Source organism: Aspergillus neoniger, assembly GCF_003184625.1.
Source record: "Aspergillus neoniger CBS 115656 unplaced genomic scaffold BO87scaffold_14, whole genome shotgun sequence".
Classification (NCBI taxonomy): domain Eukaryota; kingdom Fungi; phylum Ascomycota; class Eurotiomycetes; order Eurotiales; family Aspergillaceae; genus Aspergillus; species Aspergillus neoniger.
Genome location: NW_020291142.1, coordinates 40,591 through 55,581, shown reverse-complemented (window position 1 = coordinate 55,581; position 14,991 = coordinate 40,591). Strand labels below are relative to the sequence as shown.

Below are 14,991 nucleotides of genomic sequence, written 5' to 3'. Positions count from 1 at the left end.
TTGGGTGGCTTGTTTGTATTCTAATCAATATGTACAGTATAGGTATCCTCTATTGCCTGCTGAAGATAGCTCTTCCACAACAACTTTCTAATTAGGTTATTAGCGACACAGAATGAACGTACTTCTTACCAACTTATAGATGTTCTCCTAACGCGTATCCTATCACTCGTATTTACCGAACCATACCAGATGTATGATGAGCAACCACTACTACCCTTCGGGTTAGTGTCCTCGAATCCCATTCAAAACTGTCGCAGCGCTGGACTTTAAAAGCACCGGCGGACCTGCTCTTTTCATGGAATCTCGACTTGCCTTTCCTACTCCGTTATAGCGGCATTCCCTCTCCGATCATCTCCCCCCATCGTCACTATCATCATCTCTCGCCTCTCAGTACAAGAATCCATTCAATTCATACACTCTCACATGGGATCGGACTTGCTACGGTCGCCGACTAGTCAAGACATCAGCACGGAGAAAGCCACGCGGTCTTCCTCACCACCGCCACTCCCCGTGGTGACCCCCGCTGCTGCTGCTGCTGCTGCTGCTTCAACCGCCGCCGCTCAAGTGGACCCTGAAGATGACTGGGCTGGTCTCTGCGACCGCCAGGAACGCCGGCGACGACAGAACCGGCTGAACCAGCGAGCATACCGTGAGATACACCCACCACATACCCTCCACAAACAATCCCATCTAACCTAAACAACCACAGGGAAACGAAAACAAGCCGAACGCAACAGCAACAATGCCCTGGTCACACGGTCATCCTCCTCACAACCGCACCCACCACCAGCACTAGACCCCAACACCAAGCATGAGCAAACCAGCCCCCCATCATCATCCTCCTCCTCCTCTTCCACTCCATCCTCCTCCCAAACCCTCATCACCCGCCGCACCCTAACCAGCGAAGCCTCCAAACCGGAAAACATCCGGCGAATATTCGAGCACTTCGCACGGGTCGCCTACGAGAGCTACTTCCGCGGCTCCCCGTCCGCGGACCACCTCCTCACACTCAGCAAACTGAATGTCTTCCGCGCCTTCATGACCAACATGACGGTCCTCGGCTTCGGCAATTGCACCACCTGGTGTGACGACGACGATGCCCTCTCCCTCTTCAACACCCTCCCGCCCGAGGCAATCCAGGAAAAGCGACTGCCTGTGAGTCTCCGTCCGACAAAGATCCAAATGCAGGTGCCGCATCACCCGTGGTTAGATTTCTTCCCGTTGCCGCGTCTCCGGGATAATCTGTGTCTTATGATTGATCGGTTCGATGATGATGAGCTTTGTCATGATGTTATGGGGTTCTGGGATAATGCGTCCGATACGTGTAGTTTGTTGGTGTGGGGGGAGCCGTCGGATCCGGCGAATTGGGAGGTCACGGAGCAGTTTTTGAGAAAGTGGCCGTGGGTGTTGAGGGGGTGTCCGGAGTTGTTGAAGAGTACGAATCGGTGGAGGCAGAAGAGGGGGGAGAAGATGATTATTAGGTATTTGTAGGGTGCTGCTTCGCTGCTTAATAGTGGTGATGTGATGAGTGTAAGTAGATTGCATATAATGGGTTATGATCTTCCCTTCCTTTCCTATACTGTCCAACTGTGAGTGAGTACATATGCATGAGTGCAGTGATGATCCTAAACCTATCTAGTATTCCCCTACAGCACCTGGTGTAGCACAACATATAGTATATAGATACATACGTATGCACACACATACATATAATAAGCATAAGCATAAATATAAAAATAAGCACTCAATCTAACAACAACGCATACTTACATCATCACTCTCTACACCACCAACTCCTATGCCATCCTCCCCGCCGGAGATACGATCTCCACCGTCCGGAGAACCAAGGCGCAAGGCAGACGCTAATGCACCCTGCTGACACCCTTAATTACTGATTCCCTGGATCGTGGAGAACCATTCTCCAATCAGAAGACGCAGATTCACTGATCTGCTTGGCAAGGCGATAGATTTGTAAGCGTTGAAGGAGGGGTGTTTTGTTAGGATTTGTTATTTCGGTACGGGTACGAGATGTATGTGTGTATTGTTGCCTGAGGCAGATATGGGGGTTGGTACTATGGCTGGTTGAATACTTGTTTAGCTAGTTCTGCATGTTAATGACAACTCCTCGCTTTAGGTCGTGAGTACTCTAACTAATGCGTTGTATTAATAATAGTGTTTGGGGTGCTGCGATGACACTGCTCAATGCTAATTAATGTATCTACTAAATGTCAACGTCAACGTCAACGTCACATCCACAGGGCCGAATGGCCAGCATTCTTCCCATGAATATATCAGCACCCTCGATACTAAACAAAGATCAGATCAGATTAGATCACATTCTCTCGCTCCACCTTTTCCACCATCTTGCACAGTGCATCGGCGACTCCGTACGAAAAGGCATAGCCGCCTCCGCCGAATCCATAGGCTGAGAGGATGTACCGGTTTTCGTGCTGCTCTGAGTCTAAGCGGAAGCCACCCTTCCTCGAGGGCCGGATGCCGACGATGTAGCTGAGGGTGTCTTCGGGTGGGTTCTCGGGAACGATTTCGGGCGCAAGACGGTGTGCGCGTGCGATCTCATCTCGGGCGATTTCCATGTCTGGCTCGGAGGATCTGTTATAGAGTTAATATTCGTTGTCCCCAAAGGTGTAGCTGCTTAGGTGCTCCTGATCAGGCCTTACAGATTGTCAGCTTGTTTGACGCCTCCCAAGATGACACCATGTGACATGGGTCGAGGGATCACGTAGGTGTATTCTTGGCCGTTCCGGAAGTACATTGTGCGACAGTTTTCCGTCTTGTAGAACACGTTCTGCCCCCGTTCCGGGAAGCACTGGTCATCTTGGACGTCCTTGAGGGTCTGACTTCCGATTCCGCTAGCGTTGATGAATATACTTGACTCGGGGAACATGTGATAGAGGTCTTCAAGAGCCTCTACCCGCTTGCGAATGAACTGGCCGCCCAGAGCAGTGATCCTCTTGCCCAGATACGGCATGTGGATGGTGGGATCGGTGACGAGAGTCTCGTACGACCATCCACAGCTGAATTCTGATGGATATTCACCCGGTTGTAAGTCACGCCACTAGGTCTTGTGTCAACCCCCGGGCCGTGTCTATTACTGTTTATGTGAGCTGTCTTACCTTGGCAGCCAGAGTCCTTCCCCATGCCGACGAGTTTTCAGCGGGGGGCCGTTCGACATACTCCAGGGCATCGACAATGCTGACTCCAGATTCGGGTTCATCTTGTGCCATTTTCAGCATGTGGCGATGACTGATGGCTTGAAGATGTCGCCATTCCGAACAGATCCCGCCCGCTGGATGCCATGCCGCTCCAGCCCAAGCGGATGCATAGCGAAAATCTTGATCACCAGGTAGATACTCCGCGACCAGGATGACTGGAAAGCCGTCCTGTAGAAGCTGTCGCGCTGCGGCACAGCCAATAATTCCCGCACCCAGAATGATGATCGGGCGTTGTGCGAAGGGCACGTTGGGTGTATCGGCCGGATAGTGCTGGAGTTCGCCCATCTTTTCTAGAAAGATTCTGTATCCCGCTACCCATTAAAGTGGGGTTAGCAAGGGATTTAAAGGATGTTTAGGGGGAAAGGAAGAACGGTTCAGGAAGGAAGGAGGAACGGTTCAAGAAGGAAAGAAGAATGGAATGGTAGTATGGGAGGCAAATCATGCAAGAGCCCATAGAAAGGGATGCCGAGTTTATACCACGGCGGCGACATCGGAGGCCTTCAAATTGTATTCTTGCTAGCCTCCCAACACGATACGATTTCATGACCCTCAAGGGATATAGTTCGGACCGCTTTTGAGGCCATGAGAGCGATCATGAGCCAGTAGCGAGGAAAAGGTGTAGTGGGATGGGGGGCTTTTCGGATCGAAGCGCCCAGAAGCCAGATCCGCTAGCGGTTGGAGCCGACTAGCGGGTCGAGCCGCTGCTGGTGAGAATTCGATCTCTCCTTCTATTTGGCGCTGCCTTACTGATGCTCCTCCTCCCCGGTTATCTTTACTTTCTCCAGTGCGGTCAATCCGTCGAGGACTCGTCAGCTCCAAGCCTCATCTGCAGCCCTCATAGGTCCTTGGTGGATGGCGCCGTGCCCGACACGGCTGGATGGGGCGGCCCTTTCCGACACGCAAATACTATATTCGCAAACTGATCCGCAGAAGACCATTTGGGGATAGATGTCGACGTGTCATGTCATCGAATCGGTATTCAAATCCGGCTGACAGGTAAACAATCCGGTCCACGAGGTTGACAGGATGATACTATGCGAAAGCCTTCATTTATCGCCATAGAAGTTGGCAAGGAACAAGCCGCGCCCGATCATTGTGCAGCTTAATCACTTTGGAATGAATACTGCGCAAGAAGAATAACAATCACTGCCGAAGACATGGCCTGATGCATAAGTTTCAATGGTGTGTGTTCATCCCGATGGGGAGTGGGACTTCAGCTGGGCATAGCAATCCTGTTTGTAGCTCGATTGCCTTGTCTCGCCCACTCGCAAGCTACGGGGCTTGAATTCTCACAGGAACAATGAAAGCTACCTCGTATACGTATAAACGAAGTGGATCGGTCAGACAGTGCAGGATACACGCGTCCGCTCAACACTCAGCCACCTCATCCCTGTCGTAGTCCAGCTGATGATTGGAAAGTCTTTGAGGTCATCGGCGTCACCGAGTGTGCCACCGCCGATTGAGTTTGGGTATCCCGAACGGCAGCGACATCATGATGGTCCATACCTATGTCGAGATACTTGCGTACAGGGTACATCGAGCTGTGGATGCTGGAGTGAAGCTAGTTGTTTATGTGTACCGCTTTTTGGAGGCCAAAACTGAGAGGGGTAGTCAGTGGAGCACTCTTCCAGGAGAAAAAATCGGTTTCTGAAGTCTAAGTAGAATTGGCCGACTGGTGCAGGATTGGCGAGGCAGCCAGACATGGAAACGGGTGACAGGCCACTGAAGCAGCAGGGTCAGTAGGTGGATGGCCCAATTCGGAGCCGAGAGTGCCTTGCCTGCCTGTCTGCCTGCTTGCTTGCTCGCTTGTCTGCATTGCGCTGGGAGAGTCCAGTTTGAGAAGGATTTACGGTTTAGCGGGCATGATAAAGCAAGATGTCGCTTTCGGGAGTTGTTGTTGGTCACGTTACTGGACATCCTTGCAACTTGTGCATTATAATGCAGGATACTATTGGTTTTATCCTTAGATCCGGGAGATGTCATCTCCGGGACAAAAGTCTGGTGGAATCGGATGTAATCAAGCAAGCTGAACTCGGTATATGATCAGTGCGGCACTTGAGACAAGAAGAATATACTCTGCAGTAGAGTCCCAATAGACTGTGGCTATGCCTAGCAAGAGACACCAAATAGGTCGAAAACCATCACGTAACCTCCTCAGCAAGTGGATTAATCTACTACTAAAAACAACAAATATGCCCGCTCATAGAGTGGTGCCCATACTATGAGAAGTTCGTTATACTAGCACTAAACTAGCATGAAAATGAGATGGAAGTGAAATGTCATAATCCATACTACCGGATTTGCCAAGGACCCACAAGACAAAATATAGCCACCACGCTAATATTAGTTGATACTATACACATCCACATTATACACAGTCAACTACTTACTGACTGGCACTGTCTTCTCCGAATTCACGAAGGTTTACTCACTCAACGTTTCGAATAGATTCACAGGAAAATTATGGCAACATGTATATAGGACTTCTCGGCATGATCGCAATCCGATGTGTGAACAACAGCCGATATCCCCGACAGAGGCCGTTAGCTCATGATAAGAAGTAAAGAGCTACGAAACAGATAGGGCGAATGAGGACAGTGTGGGAGAAGTCTGTCCCTATAAGAAAGACTATTTCCTGACCCATCTTCCCTCCTCCGCTGATCCGGTCCCTTTCTGAGCCCCGACATCGGCTATTGTCCTCTTAATGACTATGCCGATGAATGGATCCAACTGATCCATTAGTCCGAGTTCACTTCTTCGGAGCAGCTTTGTGCCTAAGGGACAATATCTAGATTTCACAGATCGAGAAGTGGTTTGTCAGGATGGTGACAGCCTCATAGCCATCCTGGAGGATATCATGGATTCCATATGTATGTACGCTATATAACACTCTATTCACATAACATCATCATATATTGACACGTGTCCGACATTCACAGAGCGGACTTCTCCCACACAATCTCCTTCCCATTAAGTCCCTCCACAGCGGGGATCTGAGCCCGCAAAGCCTGTCCGTAATCTCCGGCATTCGGCGTACGCAACAAGGTGTGAATGTGGAACTTCTTGGGCTCCTCGTTGTTGAGGAAGACACCGGAGTGGTGGTCGAACTCGACCAGAACCACGGGGCTCTGCAGACGGTAGTAGAAGGGGTCGCTGTCGCCGTATCCACCGATCCAGCAGAAGTACGTCTCCGACTCGTATTGGCGGATCTGATCCAGCTTCATCTGACGGGCCCGGGCGGGGAGGTATAGCAGGTATTGCTCGAAAATGCCGTACATGAATTTCTTCTGTTCCTCGGTGAATCCCTCGACGGTGATACCCTCGTTAGGGACGACGCGGTTATCCCGGTAAGCTCCGCACAGGTGGCGCTGGTCATCGCGGTTCCAGCGGCCGGGGGGCATAGCGGGATCGTGCATCTGTTCGAATACGCGGGCCTTTTGCTGGAGGTCAGGGGTGAGGGATTGCATCAGTCGGAGGCCGAGTTCTTCTTCGATCTGCATGATACGAGTACCCGAGTACGGGCCATCGTCAATCTCGTTGGGCTCGGCGCCGGTGAACCACGGGGAGGCGACGATCTGGTTCTTGTACAGGAAAATGTTGAGGCAAAGATGGTGGCCATAGAAGGACCAGCCCCATGGCCGAGTGGTCGAGGGACGACCGAAAAGGACAAAGTTGTAGGAGAACTCGTTCATCACCTTGGGAGATTCCACCAGCTCACCGAGGAAGTGGTTGATGCGCATGGCCTTGACGGCCTTGTCGTAGCCCTCGGGCGACAGGGTGGTCTTCAGGACGTTCATGATGGCATCGCGCAGCTTGTTGTCAATCTCGTCGAGGCGCAGACCCTTATGGGCCAAAAGGAATTCGGGGTTTGACCAGGTCCTCCATTCGGGAGAGTCAATGTGATAGGACAGCGCCTGGCGCTGCTTGTCGTCGGCAAGGGACAGGACGTTCTGAACGGACTCAACAATGTCGCCAACGGGCACATCTTCATCTTGGAGCGTGAACAAGCCGGGGCGAACATTTCCTTTGGCAATTGATTAGCATTGGCCCTTCGAAGCGGCGGTGCGGGGTGAATGTATCGGAGAAAAAGAACCTACCATCGGTGGTTACACCCTTGAAGGGTTCCTGCAGCAGATCAACCCAGTGCATATACAGCGCATGCAGCCACGGAGGGTTCTTCAACGTCTTGAAATCATGGGCATATTCATGAGCATCCTGATTGCGCATCACCTGGAAGCGCTTCAGACTCAGGTCGGGCAAGTATTGACGGTACTCGCCCGTAGGCTTTTGCAATTCAGCGGCGGAGTGGGACATGATGGGCGGATTGCAACAAGGCAGAAGGAGGATGAGCCAGTGTTGCAGGGAGAGGAGGGAACCGGGAGATTGAGAAAAAAAGAGAGACAATGAGGGGGAGGGGTAATAGGAAGCAGGCAGCGACGCGTAGTTATTATAGCTGAACGTGTAGTGAGACTGCGATCGGCATCTGCTTTCCGTACTTCTTGGGATTCTTTTCCCCGTGGCGTCACTCCCCACGCTCTCTCCACACAAATCCCCACCGTGGGTGGTGGAGAGCGGCTGTTTTCTTATCCGACACTGCTTTCCTCCACACTTTGCCTCGCCATTGCCGGTCTTCCCTCTTTACTCACATCTACTATATGGGCGATCAATGCGAACGATTATCGATTTTATACCCGTCGGATATACTAGACGTCTCTGCAGAGTGATACTGTCCAATCTACTATCTAAAACCACATTGTCCCTCATTCTCAGACGTATATCAGCCCACCCTCCCGGATATCCCGACGGCTCTGCATAACTCCGTCTGTCCGTTGGTCCTTCTACCCCGAACCACCTACACCCTCATCCCACGCCAGATGCGCCCTCAATTCCCCCAATACCCCACTAGATCCCCCCGGATATTCAAAGCGCGCTAAGACGTGCTGGTCGGGGCGGACTAGAATTGCCTGGCCCTCCGCTAATCTTGTCAGCGCCACCCACTTTTCGCCACCCCCGGCCTGAAGGTCAAAGTTTGCCCCCCTGGTCATCATCTCGAGTTTTAGCCCACTACATTTGCCGGGGAGTTGCCGTTTCACTTCTTCGATGATCTTTCCCCAATGATCGGCTGATCTTATGTCCACAATGAACGTGAAAGCGTCAAACGCACACAAATCTAGCGTGGAGAACTGTTTCAGTTTTAGCTCTTCGGGAAGAAACTCAGTTACGTAGGAACAGTCAATGGGAGGAAGTCGGATCTGGTCTGGGGTCAATAACTTGATCCACGCATGCGGTAAGCGGGCTCCAGGAATGCAAAGGGGCTCATATGTCGAGGCACAGTCTGGGCGCTTGTGGTTACCGTAGACATAGCCCACATGAAGACCAAGGTTGTCAAAGTGCTCCCGCTGGCCTTCAATGCCTTTGTTGATCTCCTTCATCATTTGTGCGTCTTCAATGTTGCGAAATAAATTCTGCCTCGCAACATGAACATCGGGATCGGTAGTCCCGAGAGCTTTTAAAAGACCAAATATCTGTTTGCCGTTCTTGACGCTCTGCTCAGCGTTATCGCAGGCAACTGGCCGCCTATCAGCTTCATAACTGTCCAGAAGCTTGTCACCACCCCATCCATGATGCACTGCGGCGAGCTTATATGCGAGATTATGGACATCCCCTAGACCGCTGTTCAGTCCCAATCCTCCAGTAGGTGGGAAAGAATGCGCAGCATCTCCGGCTCTGTGCGACTGTGTTAGCACGTACCAAGTGGAGACTGGAATGCAATACTACTGACAGCAATACACGGTTTGCTCGGTAGGCAAGGGCGACTTTCCTACTCAATATCCATGGTCGATAACTCAATACGTCGTATGGGATCTTTGCACCAATAGCTGCGTCAACAACTTTGCGACAAAGCGCTTCGTCCCATGAGTTGACTGGGTGCTTTTCAGCCTACACGGAGTTAGTTTCTGGCTGTTTCTTGAATTAAACAAGCAATCAAGGACACTCACATCGAAATTACAGATCAAGACTTGGTTCCCTCCCAGGTCGTACCCAATAATGAAACCGGATACTTCTGGGTCCATCACCCAGTGTAACATGCCGACTCGTTCTTTGACCACAGGGTGCAGGTCAGCATTGATGTGGATAGTCATCATGGTCTCATCTAAGTAGTGGTCAGCCTCGAAGTATTGAATGGGTCAGCTGTACCACATACAAGAGTCCTCGCCCTCGCTATCTATTCCCAGACATCTCCGGACCGCACTCTTTGCTCCGTCGCATGCCACAAGATGGCTGCACTTCACAGTATATTCATGTTGTGTTGCGCGATCTTCGATGGTGGCTAAGACATAATCACCGCGCTTTTTCCTATCAGTAACAGCTCTAGATTGGTTTCACGATCCACCATGAAACTTACATCAGTCAGTCTAACAAAGGATTGATTCTTGCGTATCTCCACCATATTGTTCTTGGATAACCGCTTAGCCACCAGCTCCTCAAATTCTGGCTGTGGGATGTTATGAATCATCTATCTCTAACATGAGCATGTATCTCGGATTTTGAGGTCTTCACATAGTTGTCATACCGTGGGTGTGCTTTCCAAAACAGCTGGATCCATGCGCTCATACGGAAGTCTTCCGACTTGTCTGCCACTCAAACTGGTAATGAAATTGACCCAGAACGCCTCTCCGCGTTTGGTTCCAATGCTGCGAATCTCGTTCACATCTAGGCCGTACTGCCGACATATCTCAAGTGTCCTGGGCGATAGTGCATGTGCCTTTGGCGCCTGCAGTCTGGTGGGGTAGCGTTCACATAGCAGAGATCGGACTAAAAGTCAAGTAGATGACAGTCAGCGAATCTATTCAGAACGGACTCTCTCCTCTCGTGACGAGTTTCCTATATCGTGGAGGGGCGGTCCCATACCTCCAAGTTGGGCAAGCAAATACGCAAGGAGTAAGCCACATGGGCCGGCCCCAACGATCAAAATAGGCACATCGTCGTCGAAGTGGATGTCCTCCTTGGTGGGCGACATGCTGTCGGTCTGTCTATGGTTCTAACGATGGATGTCTGTCTATTCTAATCCGCCGCACCTTTTTATACTGGCTCATCCTAAAATTGAGCAAGTGGGAAAAGCTATAGTTATCACTACGTGAGATCGACCTGTTTGTTGTCCTTCGCGGCTGACTCGCGCGCCTTGCATCCCCCACTCCAATCAGAGTGGGAAAATTGCGGAGAATCCGGCCCTCTATGCGGGGATGCGTCTCTTACTCTTCCATCTCTCATGCTTTCATCCTTCTCATTTTCATATTCTTTGGATTTCAACTTCGCCTTGTTGACAACATTATCGTCTGCCTTTCATTTCAAGCCCGCCAAGTAACACCCCATTCTTCCCCACATGAGAGTCCCCACCACCCGCTTCTCTACCACTTGGTGGAAGATTCAGTCTGACTCTTGACGAATGGAGTCGCTGTGTTTGGTAATGGCGACCAGGCGTCTAGCCCTTCCCCGGGTTCCGATCGGATCTGGAGCTGTTTGCCGTGGGCAATCCGCTAGCCATGCTATGAGACTGAAGCTGTTCATGGCATCTAGTATAGTCAGTCTGAGACCGGTACTTTCCCCCGTCCCTCTACAAGCCTTTTCTTGTGTCACCATGAAGCAGTAACGGGTGAGAATCGAAATATATCCCATACCGAAGGCCTTATAGGTGAAAGGATGAGCTTTCAACTCCCAACTGATACCGTCCAGACTACCAACTCTGCGGGGTAACTTACCGCAACAGAGTACCATACCGTAACCATATGGGCCAACGACACGCTAGTCCAAGTCCGGTTACCCGCAACGGCGAGAGTGGCACGTGACCGCCACGCGCCCATCCGAGAACCCCGCGCGCATCCCATGATTCATCGACCAGCAAGCCCGATGCTATGATTGGCACTTTCACTTGCCAAAGCTCTAGAACTCTCGCACATCCTGGTCTACTTGTCAGTTACCTATCGAACCAGCTGCACCCTATCAATTTATTCCCAACTGTTCTGTTGAGATCCCAACAATTGGCAATACACCTCTCCTACCCCGGCGATACTGCACCGGAGTAACTCTCCCAGATTGATTAGCTCAGACCCGTTTTGGTTTCTCCGGCATAGGCCTAGTCTTAGTCTAGTCTGGGTGGAACACCGAACATCATCATTCTTCGCTCACTGGTTTTCCTCTTAAAACATTTTCTTTTTTTTCGCGAAGCTTCTTTGCCGGTGAAGCTGGATTATTGCGACATTTTATCTGGCAAGCTGCGGTAACACCTCCTCCTTTGAGCCACGGATTAAGGGAAACCAACCTCCCACAGGCGGAGAACCCCTGCGAAAGAACAATCAGACGGTTCTTATTGCTCTGCCTCTTCCCCGGCTTTTTTTGTTCCCTTTCAACGCGCTTTGCTGCCGCCGTTGTTTTTGCTGTCCGCCCCAAGAAACTCCGCCTGTTGCCTCAACGTCACTGGCAATTAAATCCCCCGCGGTCATGAGTTGAGATCAACACATATCATCTCAAATAATCCTCTCTCCCCTTTCGATTTTCTTCTTCTATACTTGCTCTTGATTCCCTGTTGTGCACCACTATCTAGCATTAGTGTCAAATTACAGACGCAAGTCATGGCGCGCAGATTTATGATCCCGTGGTTGTACGACCTCGGAGTGTGGATTTTCACTCTCTGTCTGGACATCTTCTTCCGCGAGGTCTACTCGCGCGGCGCATGGCGGATTCCCAAACGCGGCCCTGTCATCATCGTCGCTGCCCCTCATGCAAATCAGTTTGTAGATTCCATTCTGTTGATGCGCATCTTGAAACACTATGCCGGTCGCAGAACCTCGTTTTTGATCGCAGAGAAGTCCATGCGCGAGCCGTACATCGGCACCATGGCCGGGTGCATGGGCGCTCTCCCCGTCGTGCGATCGATGGACCATGTCAAACCCGCCAAGGGTGAAATTTACCTCCCCGATCCTGACAACGATCCGACCCTGGTCCGTGGCAGGGGAACCGACTTCACTTCCGATCAATTCATGGTGGGCGGCGCCATCATTCTCCCGCGTGTGGGCAAAACGAGTCCGGAACAACAGGCGATTGAGGAGATCTTAGGACCCGAGGAAATTCGTCTGCGGAAACCATTCAAGAAATTCGAGAAGGACCATCCTCTCTACGAGCCATTGCGCAAGGGTACCCCATTCAAGGCTGCCCCCCACATTGATCAGAGCAAGATGTTCGCTTCCGTGTATTCCGAGCTGGTCGCAGGTGGTTGTATCGGTATCTTCCCGGAAGGCGGAAGTCATGATCGTCCTAGTCTGTTGCCCTTGAAGGCCGGTGTCGCCATTATCGCCCTCGGAACGCTCGCGCAGGATCCCAACTGCGGTCTCTCCATTATCCCATGCGGCATGAACTACTTCCATCCGAACAAGTTCCGTTCCCGTGCCGTCGTTGAGTTCGGTAACCCTGTGCAAGTTCACCCGGATCAGATTGAGGCCTTCAAGGCTGGTGGAAACTCGAAGCGGAACGCCGTGGGATCTCTATTGGAAACAATCACGGAAGCACTCACTGCAGTAACCCAGCAAGCGCCCGACCACGAGACCCTGATGGTCATCCAAGCCACCCGACGACTGTATAAGCCCTTGCGAATGAAGCTCCCTCTGCCCGTTGTGATCGAACTGAACCGCCGACTTCTCAAAGGCTACACCCAATTCAAAGATGAACCCAAGGTGCTCCAGTTGAAGAAGGCCATCTCCGATTATAACCGCCGTCTCCGGGCCCTCGGAATTCGGGATCACCAGGTTGAATGGGGTGACGTGACTCATCGGCCGTGGTGGCTTGTCTTTGGTACCTTGTTATACCGCGTGGGAGAGTTGCTTACGCTTGCGATCGGAACCCTGCCATCGGTGGCACTTTTCTGGCCTGTCTTCGTGACGGCCAAGGTTGTTTCGGTCAAGAAGCAGCGCAAGGCCCTTGCCGGTTCCGTGGTCAAGCTCGAGGGTCGCGACGTCGTTGGAACGTGGAAGATCCTGGTCGCCATGGGATTGGCACCAGCCCTCTATACCTGGTATACCGTAATTGTGACGATCTGGCTCCATTACTGCCGCCATGACGGATACTACGCGTCTGTAGCGCCATGGTGGCTGAACGCCAGGACTTACATCTCCGACTCGATCCCCCTTGCAATTTTCTCGATTTTCTTCTTCGGTCTCATGATTTCTGTGTCGTTCGCGGGTCTCCGTATCGGCGAGATCGGTATCGACGTTCTGAAATCCCTACCTCCTCTTCTGCGGGCCCTCGACCCAAGATCCGCCAACTCGCTCGCCAAACTCCGCGCTGAACGCCAGGCCCTTTCCGCACGAGTAGTGGACGTAATCGACACCTTCGCCCCTGAGATCTTCCCTGACTTTGAATCGGAGAAGCTTATCTCGCACGAACACCCCGAGGACGACACCTATCAATCCCGTCTCAAGAGCATGCCCCCTAGCGAGCCCGAAAGTCGCAACCGCAGCAAAGACCGAACCAGCCGGAGCCGATCCCGAAGCGCGGGATTCCTGTATGATACGCTCCTCAAGCCCCTCTCCATCAAATCCAAGGACGATCTTGGAGAAGTCAACCGCCGGATTCATGTCTCGATGCAAGAGCGCGGTCGTCAACGTGTCCGGAACGAAATCGACCCCGACGAAGATGTGGTTTCGCTTGACGGTTCCAGCGCTCACAGCGGGGACATTGCAGTGGAGGAGGTGAAGAAGACGAAATAGTCGTCTTGGCTTTTCCGCCGAGGATGGACGAGAACTACTACCTCTCGACCTATGAACCCATCAATCATCAGCACAAACCAACAAAATCTCTCTTCATGTCCATGTTAGTTCACTCTCTGTCGGCTTCTTCTTTGAGCGGGATTTCCGTAGCATGGCGTAGGCCTTATTATTCGGCGTTTTGACAAAGCATGTTCTGTTCTTGTCTTTTTTCTTGTCATCATGTCTGTTTTTTTTTTTTTTTTTTTTTTTTTTTTTTTTTTTTTTTTTTTTTTTTTTTTTCACCGCTTGTTTTCAACGTGATTCAAATCCCCCCTGCTTTGGCCCTTTATTCTATCCCTCGGACCTAGGCGATGCCAAATCAATCATGAAATGAATTCCTTTCATCTGCCACCTATCTCCTGTTATCCCTTCTTTAAGAGAATCCGGGCCGACAGATGTTTCATCAGTAAACGTTCACCCCCTCAATGAACCCAACTAAAAGGGTACTAGATGTTTTTTCACAAAAGAAAAAGAGAAAGACAAAGAAAATAACCTGAAGTTTCAGCGGGGAGAAGACCCCAAGTAATTAATCAACTAACTAACTAATTGATTAGTAGATGATGATAATCAACACTAAAAGTTCAGTGGAATAATCCTGGTCCGCGAGAATAACTCCGAGGTCCGAGAAAAGGGCGCGTGCACGTGTGGGGAGCCGAAGTACGTAGTAAGAAACCTGAGAACTTGAAGGGGGATGGTGGTGAAGGCGAAAGGATCATCGGGTTGTCTAACTATCTACTTAAGTCTGTCTGTCATGATTTCGTTACCTCTGGGGCAATGACTGACTAACTAACTTATCTACAAAGTTATCCATCATGATGATTTTGGAAAATTTCTTCATCGATCCGGGGGCGAGTGGCGAGGGGGTGGGGGTTTGTTATCCATTCATTTTGTTGTTGTTCACATGCTACTACTTACTACTCATCACTGCTACTACTTTGCACTATGCTATGCTATACTAC

The 14,991-nt window shown here is 51.1% G+C and overlaps 5 protein-coding genes across 5 annotated transcripts; 2 read left to right on the top strand and 3 right to left on the bottom strand.

Moving 5' to 3' along the window:
- Positions 1-286: 286 nt before the first annotated feature.
- BO87DRAFT_458547 (DUF3425 domain-containing protein) lies at positions 287-1,665 on the top strand. Its single transcript, XM_025628886.1, has 2 exons — positions 287-649; positions 710-1,665. Exons 1-2 carry the CDS (start codon positions 424-426, stop codon positions 1,489-1,491), a joined length of 1,008 nt encoding a protein of 335 aa, XP_025480164.1. The 5' UTR covers positions 287-423; the 3' UTR covers positions 1,492-1,665.
- Positions 1,666-2,150: 485 nt separating this feature from the next.
- On the bottom strand, positions 2,151-4,013 carry BO87DRAFT_376054 (FAD-dependent oxidoreductase). Its single transcript, XM_025623195.1, has 3 exons — positions 3,135-4,013; positions 2,679-3,076; positions 2,151-2,610 (listed from the first exon to the last, which is right to left on the bottom strand). The coding sequence occupies exons 1-3, from the start codon at positions 3,516-3,518 to the stop codon at positions 2,328-2,330; spliced, it is 1,065 nt and encodes a 354-aa protein (XP_025480163.1). The 5' UTR covers positions 3,519-4,013; the 3' UTR covers positions 2,151-2,327.
- Positions 4,014-6,044: 2,031 nt separating this feature from the next.
- Positions 6,045-7,836, bottom strand: BO87DRAFT_458545 (DUF3500 domain-containing protein). The gene is made up of 2 exons (XM_025628885.1): positions 7,331-7,836; positions 6,045-7,257 (listed from the first exon to the last, which is right to left on the bottom strand). Exons 1-2 carry the CDS (start codon positions 7,545-7,547, stop codon positions 6,167-6,169), a joined length of 1,308 nt encoding a protein of 435 aa, XP_025480162.1. The 5' UTR covers positions 7,548-7,836; the 3' UTR covers positions 6,045-6,166.
- Positions 7,837-8,071: 235 nt separating this feature from the next.
- On the bottom strand, positions 8,072-10,342 carry BO87DRAFT_415479 (3-propionate hydroxylase; the record flags this gene model as incomplete). Its single annotated transcript, XM_025626690.1, has 7 exons — positions 10,146-10,342; positions 9,808-10,049; positions 9,640-9,750; positions 9,439-9,583; positions 9,233-9,387; positions 9,016-9,173; positions 8,072-8,960 (listed from the first exon to the last, which is right to left on the bottom strand). Exons 1-7 carry the CDS (start codon positions 10,252-10,254, stop codon positions 8,072-8,074), a joined length of 1,809 nt encoding a protein of 602 aa, XP_025480161.1. The 5' UTR covers positions 10,255-10,342.
- Positions 10,343-11,636: 1,294 nt separating this feature from the next.
- BO87DRAFT_376049 (putative glycerol-3-phosphate acyltransferase Sct1) lies at positions 11,637-14,206 on the top strand. Its single transcript, XM_025623194.1, has one exon. The coding sequence runs from the start codon at positions 11,864-11,866 to the stop codon at positions 13,991-13,993; it is 2,130 nt and encodes a 709-aa protein (XP_025480160.1). The 5' UTR covers positions 11,637-11,863; the 3' UTR covers positions 13,994-14,206.
- Positions 14,207-14,991: the final 785 nt, after the last annotated feature.

Excerpts from the sequence above, each read along its gene's own strand:
- BO87DRAFT_376054 (XM_025623195.1), bottom strand. The coding sequence starts at position 3,518 with ATGGGCGAACTCCAGCACTATCCGGCCGATACACCCAACGTGCCCTTC. Across the intron at positions 3,077-3,134 it reads GAAGGACTCTGGCTGCCAAG|TGGCGTGACTTACAACCGGG; the intron begins GTAAGACAGCTC and ends CACAAGACCTAG. Across the intron at positions 2,611-2,678 it reads GTCAAACAAGCTGACAATCT|ATCCTCCGAGCCAGACATGG; the intron begins GTAAGGCCTGAT and ends ACTCTATAACAG.
- BO87DRAFT_376049 (XM_025623194.1), top strand. The coding sequence starts at position 11,864 with ATGGCGCGCAGATTTATGATCCCGTGGTTGTACGACCTCGGAGTGTGG.
- BO87DRAFT_458545 (XM_025628885.1), bottom strand. The coding sequence starts at position 7,547 with ATGTCCCACTCCGCCGCTGAATTGCAAAAGCCTACGGGCGAGTACCGT. Across the intron at positions 7,258-7,330 it reads CAAGGGTGTAACCACCGATG|GAAATGTTCGCCCCGGCTTG; the intron begins GTAGGTTCTTTT and ends CAATTGCCAAAG.
- BO87DRAFT_458547 (XM_025628886.1), top strand. The coding sequence starts at position 424 with ATGGGATCGGACTTGCTACGGTCGCCGACTAGTCAAGACATCAGCACG. Across the intron at positions 650-709 it reads GCTGAACCAGCGAGCATACC|GGAAACGAAAACAAGCCGAA; the intron begins GTGAGATACACC and ends AAACAACCACAG.